We start from the raw sequence: 10,369 nt of genomic DNA on the forward strand, positions 1-10,369 counted from the left end.
TGTGGGTTCGATCCCTGGTCAGGGAACTGGAATCCCACATGCTTCTTGTCCAAAAAACCAAAAACCATAAAACAGAAGGAATATTGTAACGGATTCAATAAAGACTTAAAAAAAAAAAAAAAGGTCCACATCAAAACAAAAAAAAAATCTTAGAAGAAATTTCCTTTGTATTGATTTGAGCTTTTATCTTTATTAATTTCCTATTCCTGGTTTTCACTGGTTTTGGTTTATTTTGTAGGGTTTATTAATTTTTTAAGATGTGTACTAAGTTCTATAACTTTTCATCTTTAATGATGAAGACATGAAGCTGCTTTCCTGCAAGTATAGCTTCATTGAGTCCCAAAAGTTTGATGTAAATATTTTCTTTTTCATTACGCTTTAGATAGCTTGTAATTTCTTTTTAAATTCCTCTTTGATCCAGAGTATCTAAGAGTGTCTCTCTTATTTCTAAGTGCTTCAGTGGGATCTTCAAACTGCATGTATATATTTTTTAAAAACCCCTTTTTTGAAAAAATTAAAGACATAACACAGTCAGGGGCTCATGATCAGTGTGAAGTAGTTTTTCCTAAAGAAGAGAAATTAGCTGCATTGGTTGTTGGCCTGTGAGGCCTTGTCACAGTAAAGAAGGATGTTCTATGGGCCCTTTGAAGAATTGTGACTGGCTGGGCTTGCTCTCACAGATCTCAAGGTAGAGAATCACTAAGCAGGCAGTTATATTTTTTTCTAACCTTTGCTGAAGAGCATCTATACAACTTTTCTTTAAAGCTGTCATCTTCCCAAGTTTAAAAAAAAAATTTCCAGAAAAATAATGGATTCTGAGTATGGTGTTAAGTTTGGAGATAGGATTTTTTTTAATGAAGTAAACTACATAAGTAGTGCAGCATATAGCAGGTGATTCATGTTGAAAACGTAAAATGCTTTTACAGGCAATAATATCTTTTTTATGTATTTTGAAGTCAAAGGTGTAAAAATGCTCAAATCCTTTTTCCCTCACAGACGGAATATGCAAGGTTTGAGAATGGCCGATTTGTATACCGAATAAACCGCTCCCCGATGTGTGAATATATGATCAATTTCATCCACAAGCTCAAACACTTACCAGAGAAATATATGATGAACAGTGTTTTGGAAAACTTCACAATTTTATTGGTAACTGTTTGTCTCTTTCAAGTTTTGTCAGACTCAGCCATGAGGCTGGTGGGGAAGATGGGCCTGGGAGGTGCTGGGGCTTGCGCCAAGGGGAACTGACTCGACTGTGGGGCTGGGCCCCAGGTGGTCAATCAGTAGTTGAATGCACACATCCATAGGGCAAACTTGGTTTGGCTCAAGTTTGTGGAAGAGATAGGGGTCTCACCTGGCCGGGCTTTCTAAGCTTAGCAGAACTGGAATTTGGGAAGGGAGGGTGAGGGTGATACAACTGGATTCTTAATTCTGGCTGCACATTAGCAAGACCTGGAGAATATCTAAACATCCCGATAGCAGGGCTGCATCCTAGATCAATTAAATCAGGATCTGAGGATAGGGCCCGGGCATGTGTATTTTCTAAGGTTTTCTAAGGTTCCCTGGGTAATTCCAGTATTAGCTAAGTGTGAGTCTCAGCAGCACCATGGTATACAAATCATACATGAGGCAAAAGCCGAGTCAGCAGGTTTGTGCTTCAAACATACCTAGACTCATTTCATGAAGGATTTACAAGGCCTTATTATTATAAGTAACATACATTAATATAGCAAAGTATAAACGCTCAGTACCAGGAGAAATGTAAACTAGAATACAGTCAGCGGCATAACCAGGGGCGGGGGGAGAATATTTATGGGCTGAAAAGTATGGTCAAACTTAATGGGCAGCTAAAGGGCAAGGAAGAAGCAATGATGCTCAAGGCCCACGATGGGAAAATTTTCTGGTTCCCCGGGCAATGCTTGGTGTGGTTTTTTCCCCCTAAATTAACTTTAAAACAGTTTCTCACGGGGACTTCATTTGGTTACTTAGGAAGGTTAATAAGTACAGGGCTCCTCTCAAGATATACCTATAAAATATGCAGTAATGGATTTCATAATGCGAATTTTTTAAAAATAACATTCCTTGATTAAACCAAAGGCAAAATGCCAAAACAAAATTTGGTGGAAACAATTTTACAAAAAGGGGCCGCAGGACAATATTGTGGTCAAATATTCAGCCCTCTGAAGGCCTACTTTGTTATTCTTTGTTACCAGGTTTAAGAACTAGAATACTTAGAGCAAGAATTCTTTACCTGGACTTTTTGGATTCAGTGGGACAGTGATTCTCAATCAGTGATGTGCTGGTTTAAAAAAAAAAAAAAAAAAGGCTCTCCCCTAGTTCCTTCCAAAGCCCTGATCCATAGCTTTTGCCCATTTCCATTGTTGCAAATACAGCTTCCATGGGCAATTTCAAGCTACCAATGTTTGTCCAGCCCACGAAATTCCTTCATATTTAACAATAACTTTCAGAGCTAGTAGGAGCCAGCTCTTGTATGCCACTGTAAAAAAAAAAAAAAAAAAAAAAAGATAAAAATCAAGCAATTAAAAACCTTCTGCATATCAAGATATTCATCCAGGAAGCTTTTAAAAATTCTGAAAGATGGGACCCAGAATCATGGTTTTTGTTTATTTTTACTGCTCCCCAGGTAGTTCTGGTGTGTAGCCAGGCTGAGACCCACTGCTATAGGGGATTGGTTAAGTGAGCCACAGGGAGCCTCGGAGTTCACAGACACGTGATTATGGGTATACAATTGGCAGACAGATAATTTTACATCTAATTTTCATTTATTCCAAGGAGAGAATCTCTGGATTCTCATATGTGTCCATGTCCCTCTGAAACTTGGAAACTAGCAGTCCAGGAGAAAGTTTGGAAAACATATTATAACTATTCATTAGTATCCTTTTTCTAATGGTCTTCGGTGAAAATTGAGCAGTTCAAGGTTTGGGGTGCTGGCAGGTACTTGTCATATAGGTGTTCTTTGTTGCTGTTTAAGAACAGATGGATCACCTTAGTGCTCAGATGACCGGAAGGTGTGTGTGGCATCCTGGTGTGGACGTTCAGTTGCCTCAGAAATTAACCAAAACTCTCTGAGTGGATGGCCACCCCCCCTCTTCTGGAGGGAGTCTTAGATGTTTCTTACAAACCAGTGAGACTGTTTCAGCACGTTAAGGAATATGTCCTCAGTCCCTAAAACCCGACTTCACGGCACAGCCAAGATAAATATGATCAGGGAAAGTTGTAAGTATCTATTACCCACAAAACCCGTGTAACTATATCAGTAATGCTCCCTTGGAACACATGACTGCCATCCATTTAACTTACCAGGTTAAATTAATTTTAAAACGTTCATTAAGCAACTATATACATCCCTTTGATATGAAGAATCAGAAGCAAATAAATATAGAATTAGTAGCAAATAAATATTTGCTAGAAATAATAGTTTTCTGTAGAAAAACTGAAATTAAGCCAGCACTCCTGGGCAATGAAAATGAAGTCATCTCACTGATAAACAGGAGAGATCATACTTTTCAGCACTTCCTCAGGTATAGGGACATGGCCAGAATGACAGTTGCTGGACACAGTTGCAGGTGTTTTACTAGGAACATTAGATACAAAACCTGTGTCACCACGGCCAGTTCCAGGCCTTACTGGCTGGTGGGCTAGACTCTGGTTTCGTCAGAATGATTCAGGAATTGAGGTGACCCTGTAGGTTTGGGGACTTAATGGTGGCAATCAGACTGAGGAAGACAGCGACTGAATTGTGGGCCAAGGATTTCGGTCATCATTTGAGGTCATATTCAGACATACAGGTTGCTAGAAACATTTTTTTTCCTTCCTCCTTCATCTCAAGCATGAAGCCTAAATAGGATATAGTCTTTCATAGAAAGTCTGCAAGAAGGTAAAATAGATCATAGAGGTTCCAGGCACAGTGCTGAATCTTTTGTAGATATATTATGAAATTCTCACTGCAGAACTGTGAAGTCATTTTTATCCCTATTTTATGAATAAGGAATGTTAGTCCTTCCTGAGGTCACAGAGCCAGTGATAGACGTAAATTAAGATTTGAACTGATGGAAAAGACACTTTGCAGGATGTCATGGTCATGGAATGAGAAGACTTGGGTTTAGGACTCAGCTCTACTTTATGACCTTGGGTAAGACATTTAAAATCTCCAGACCTCAGTTACCTCCGTTTACAAACAAAGTGCTCAAGTCTGCCCTCTCCACCTCAAAGGTTATTGAGAATGTTTGCATTGATTCGGCTAAGTTATGGAAAGGTTGTACTAGCTGCTGAAATACAGTGCAAATAAAACACAGGAAATCTGGGCCTTGTAGGGAGAACGAGGCGGGTAAATAGATGATGACGATGCAAGGCCATCATGGCTGCAGTAAACTTGTGAAACAGACATCATGGGAGCAGAGTAGTTGAACTGCCTGAGCAGGCACCTGTACTTGGAATGAGGTGGGGAATTCTCAGGGATGTTAATAGATGATATTTAAGTTGCCTGATGGACAAGCAGATATTTTTCAGATTTACCAAGAAAAGGCCCGTTCGGTGGGTGCATACTGACATGTCAGCTGCGGGGCTGTGGTGAACTAGACAGGTGGGACCAGGCATCCTGGTGTCTGGTGAGGGAGGCAGGCATTCATCAAGGACAGGGAGTCACAAAATGCATGTAATTCACCTGTGGGTGACGGCTGGTAGAGGTCGGTGCATGGTGACAAGAGAACGTGTAATAGGAGGTCAGGGAATGCTTCCCTGAGGAAGAAACAATTGAGAGGTGTCTCCAGATGGATAGAGAGGCAGAGAGGGTAGGGAAGAATACTGCACGTAGGTGGGAATGTGGTAGGAGGAGGACTGGAAACAGAGCAGTGCGGCTGGCCGGGTAGGACCGGCCAGAATGGGCCGCTCACTCTCATCCTTGTAGGATGAGAACAGGTTTTCTCTTCATCCTAAAGTTTAAAAGAGGCCATTCAGTTTTTAAGCAGGAGTGTGTTGTTGTCAGATTCATATTTCTTTCAAGGTTACTGTGACTACTGTGCACAGGTGAGACTGGTGCCCGGCAAGGGTGGCTGCTGGTGGAGGAGTCCAGGTCAGCTTTGCTGGTGCCTTGAGCTGTGGCAGGGGAAAAGGGAGATGGATTCAAGAACTCTTCAGGAGATAAAAGCAGCAGGACGCAGCATTTGTTTGGATATAGTGATGAGGGAGGGAAAGATTTCAGGGCTGGAAGACTTGGCATACTTGGAGTATTTGATCTGCAAGGGAAGTGGCAGGGAGTGAGACTAGAAAAGCAGGTGGGTACCAGTATTGAAAAAAAACTTTGTTACCCAGAAAAAAAAAAAATTAGATGATTCATCACTGTATCAATGCATTTATCTAGAGCAGCATGGCGTAACGGGTAAGAAAAAGGTCTTCAGATCCAGAAGATCTGGGTTTTTCGTTGATGTTAGTATAACCTTAAACAAATTAACCCCAAGCATCCTCCCTTGTCAAAGAGGGAGTGATATCGCACCTGCTCCTAGAGTTGTTGTAATATTATATGAGATACTTTCTGTAAAGCATTTAATACTGAGGAGGTGCATAGTAAGCACTGAACAGATGGTGGCTATTATTCTGTGAATTTCCATCCATTCAGCGAATACAGTGGACCCTTGAACAACAGGGGTTTGAACTGTGTGACTGTTCTTTTACTCCGCATATATTTCACTGAGTCCAGGCACTGCATGTTAACACAGTGGTGAGCAAGGCACTCACAGAGTTTTTGTCTCCCATTGGCTATCGTGAAACAAAATTTAGTAGAGGTTTAGGAATAAGATAGGAGACAGTCCCTAGGATAAATGACTGTCCCATAGAACTGAATTACAGAAAATTCTCTGTGTTGTAAAAAAAATTGCACCATCACCCCCCAAAAAAACAAAACAGAACAAAAACCCCACACTAATTCTTGTGGTGTCTTCTTAGGCTCTCTGAGTGAGACCTAATCTGTAAGGTCTTTCTTACATATGGTAACTAAGCTTAAATAGGATTTAAGTCAGACCTGTAATATCCTGAGTTTTTGCTGGAGGGGGCGGAGGGAGGCTGGGCAGATCTCTGAACAATCCACTTTTTGAACACTGGACTCCATATTCCTTTCCAAGTAAATCGTAGTCATCATGGCACAGATGGAATATGTTTTCATTCATGTGGTGTTTGATATATATATATATATATATATACACACACTTTAAAAAATATTTTATTGACGTATAGTTGATTTACAATGTGTTAATTTCTGCTGTACAGCAAAGTGATTCAGTTATACCTATATATATTGTACATTCTGTTTCATATTCTTTTACATTTATACTTTTTTTTTTTAAACAGGTGGTAACAAACAGGGATACACAAGAAACTCTCCTGTGCATGGCCTGTGTATTTGAAGTTTCAAATAGTGAACATGGAGCACAGCATCATATTTACAGGCTTGTAAAGGACTAACCGTGGTTATTTATATATATAGATATCTGTATATACACACACACATATGTGCACACACACACACACTCTCTCCATGATCGAACGACTGACTGTAAACCTCACCACACAGGGGTGCTGCCCTGGCCCTGAGGTCACCCCAACTTTTCTAAATCCTGTTTGAGTGAAGTCATTTTTTCATGTGTTCATACTCATTATAGCTGTGAAGTTCTGGTACAGTTGTAAAAAGAGAAATCAAGTTGTTTCTGTGTGTTATTCAGATCCACAGCCCACAATTCCTCAGAAAGGTGAACCTTAAGAACCCAAGTCTCTGTCTGCAGAGACCTGTTTCTCGTTGTGGTAGAAAAAAAAATTAAGACAGAGCATTTACCATTGGACATTTACAGCCTTTATACAAATGTATTTAGTGTTTTTTTTTTCCAACATAAAATTCTTGTTTTAAGATACAAGTAAAATTAATCTTTAAATATAAATGTAAATTAGTACACAAAACTAAGAATCTTTAGACTTATCTTTGTAACAAATTAGGGTGGAAGTTATGAAAGAATGTAATTCACTAAATTATTTTTTAAATGAAACTTTTCCTTCTTTTTGAAACCAAATGTTAAAATATAGCCTTAAGAAATGCTTGGTAGAAATATCCTAATGAGACAAATTTGTACTTTTTTCCTCGAGGTTAAAACTAATCTCCTAATCCATTAAACTCTTGAAACAGCTATTACAGAGGAAGAAAACTTCACCCCTTATCCTTAACATATATAGTATATTTAAAAAATATAAAATTGTATTGTACTAATGTGATGATTATTTAATGAAAAAGAAAAGATGGCTCTTTTTGCAATAAGTAGATAAATACTGAAAATCTAAACTTACAATGTTTATAGTCTTGTGTGTGCAGTTATATTTTATATGGACAACCAAATTTTTTATTAAGATGAGTAAATATTTGAACCACTGAAATTTAATAACAAAAATTTAAAATTGGCATGAATACTGCACTGTGAGCTGCAAGTTATAGAAAACCCTGTGGCTGGGAGAAATTTCATCAACCAAACTCATAAAAGGCTCATCAGTTTTAGGATCTCTGCTCCCCAGAAAATCACAAGCGTGCTCACCAGCCTGTGGGTAAATTATTTCTGGTGATCCAATATGCATATTAACCTGCCGTAACTATATGTGTACGTGTGTGTTTGTGTGTACATATATACACATATACATATATAGTTATTCAACACATATTTATTGAACATCTATTCAGTGTCACTCAGTTTTCTAGGTGCTGATATGTGTGTATTTCTCAGTCTGTGTCCGTAGATCTAGGTGTATTCGCTAAGGACACGCGTTTCCTTGACATCTCTCAATAAGTCACAATGCTTATTTGACTGAGGTTGAAGAGGGTCAGCTATCTATCTCTGCCCTTTCCAAACAGGCACATTTGGGAGGTTTTCTTCCTAGGAGGAATTCAACTTTCCAACCCAAATATTCCAAAGCATTGTCCAGGCAGTCTGTTTGATGTGGCCACACGTCTTGGGTTATTTCCATAAGTGCTTCATTGGGAAGGGGACAGGGCATACTCCCCAACTTCCTGGAGGAAAGTGACGTTTTTTATAATTGTCAGGAATAGGTTAACACTATTAGAACATAAAATGTTTTGTAAGTTGTGAAACATGTCAAGACTTTTACGTCAAGCCAGAAAATGAAAACTTTGTTCTGTCACATTCAAATAACCTACACACCCACTTCCCTGTCCCACCACCTGCTCTGACCCTGCTTATATATTGATTAGTATCTGGTGGTCATGAGGGTGTGGCTGGCTCATGGCAAACAGAAGAAACAAGCCTGACCTCTCCCAAACCCATGACCCTGGTCACTGGGAAGACCAAAGGAGAGAGCGCAGAACTTTCCCCTTTTGGAACACACATCCCTTACGTAAGCCAGTAGCATGGTGTGTATCTTCCCTACGTAAAGAGACTACAGTTTGTTCCCTGATTCCAGGTGGACCTTTGAAGAATTGCCCTAGTGGCCCACCCTTCTATCTGGTCTTCAGCCCAAGCATTAAGCTTCTTCCTTGGTCATATATTTATGACTTCTCTTGGTCACCCCTCTTAGGGATGCTTCTTTGGCTCCCATCTCCTGTGTCTTTACTCAAGGTGTTACCCCCAGTCTCTCAGGACCAAGGGGCGCAAATGATCTTATGTGGCTAAAAACCACGCCATCCCAGAACTTCAGGGCAAGAGGTATTTGGTTCACGCTTTCTCCCAGGAATGGGGCTCTTCGGTACTGCCAGGAGGGCTCTGAGGATTTACTTTTTTCAAAGCGCAAATAGATCGAGACCCAAGAATACCAGCTAGAGGGTAGTTCTTTTGGCTGCAGAGAAGGGCATACCCTGGTCTGCTGAACTCACAGAGTTAGGCTGGGCCCTCTGATGCTTGCCTCTTCCTCCAAATGCCTTTGTAGTTGAGTTTGGGGGTTTACATGGATGAACTTGAGGATTGCTCTTTGCTCTTAAAACAAGTTTACTTCTTGTCTTGTCCTTCTAAAGATTTCTCCAGGGCAGATATTCTCCCTGTCTTAACCACTGGTCCAACCTCTTAGCCCTTTCTCTGTCACTCCCAAATTAGACCCTGGGATTAGATTTGTGTTAGAACATCGAATCCAAGTCTGTTTTTGGTCCTTCACCCTTTATGGCAGAGTCTCCTCCCTTCGTAAAGCTTTCTGTACCATAAAGAAGCCTTTCCAGAGCTCTGTCCTCACTGCTCTTTTCTGGGTGCTCTATCTCCTGATTGACCCTCCACTACCAGGATCGATTCAGGGACATCTTGTGCTTTTATTGGAGAGTTCAGAGGCCACTTTCCGCAGCCTAAATAGGGAGAAGCTTGAAGAACTGGGCTTTGGTCTCTTGGTATTCATTTTCATCTTAGCAAGAGACCTAAATAAAGTTGGGGCTTTTCCAAAACATGTCCTAGAATCCCAGAACGTCTAAGCTACCTTAGACCTGGATTTCTCAACCCTTTCTCGACACTGTTGACACTTGGACCAGATAATTCTCTGTGGTGCAGGGCTGTCCTGTGCACTGTAGGAGGGTTAGCAGCATCCCTGGCCTCTGCCCACTAGATACACCTTTCCGCAGTTGTCACAACCCAAAACGTCTCCAGACATTGCCAAATGTGCCATGGGGCACAGAACTGCCCCTGGTTGAGAACCGCTGCCCTGCATCTGACAGGTCACAAATGCCATATTTGAGGTTTTCTTTCTCCTTCCATTTTACCCTGAGAAAGCTTCTCTCTTGGGAGCCTTGTCTCAGGCCATCAAGAGACAGGTAGGAATATTACTCAAATGATATTCTGTCCAAGTTTCAGAACTTCTATTTCACAACAGAATCTTTCTGCTACAAGTATTCTTTCCTTCCTCCCTGGGAAAGTTGGGGACAGCTGGCCACCATCATCCCTATAATCAACTCACACCTATTTAAAGAGCATTTCTGATTGGCTCTTCGTTGCTTATTTTATCAGGTTAAAGAAAATCCCACCCATTTTTATGATTTCTCCTAAGGTTATAGTTCTCATTATCAAACCTTTAATCATTTCAATACATTTCCTCTGGTCTTCTACTTTTAGCCTTGCACTCATTGCTTTTTTGTAGAATTTACAGAGACCTCTGGGACATTTCATCTTTAAGGATGGTGGAGAGAGGGATTCATTTCGGAAGAGGGCTGATCGAATTTTCCTTTATCGAGCTTTAGGAAAGCACAGTCTTCAGGCATACCTCAGAGCTAGCGCGGGCTCAGTTCCAGAGCACCACAAGAAAGCAAATATCACAGTAAAGCGAGTCACACAGTGCATATAAAAGTTATGTTTACCCTATATTGTCGTCTATTAAGTGTGCAATAGTATTA

At 40.5% G+C, this 10,369-nt stretch overlaps 1 protein-coding gene across 4 annotated transcripts in view; it reads left to right on the plus strand.

The window, feature by feature from the left end:
• Window positions 1-9,671, plus strand: part of TEAD1 (TEA domain transcription factor 1) — a 257,750-nt gene extending 248,079 nt beyond the window's left edge. For all 4 annotated transcript variants that reach the window (XM_082845263.1, XM_082845266.1, XM_082845265.1 and 1 more), the window contains 2 exons: window positions 997-1,149; window positions 6,364-9,671. In XM_082845263.1, the coding sequence (XP_082701389.1) occupies window positions 997-1,149; window positions 6,364-6,477 (267 nt within the window). In that variant the 3' untranslated portion in view covers window positions 6,478-9,671. The remainder of the gene's footprint in view (window positions 1-996; window positions 1,150-6,363) is intronic.
• Window positions 9,672-10,369: the final 698 nt, after the last annotated feature.

The sequence above is a fragment of the Leucopleurus acutus genome (assembly GCF_964270905.1).
Source record: "Leucopleurus acutus genome assembly, chromosome: 8".
In the NCBI taxonomy this organism is placed as follows: domain Eukaryota; kingdom Metazoa; phylum Chordata; class Mammalia; order Artiodactyla; family Delphinidae; genus Leucopleurus; species Leucopleurus acutus.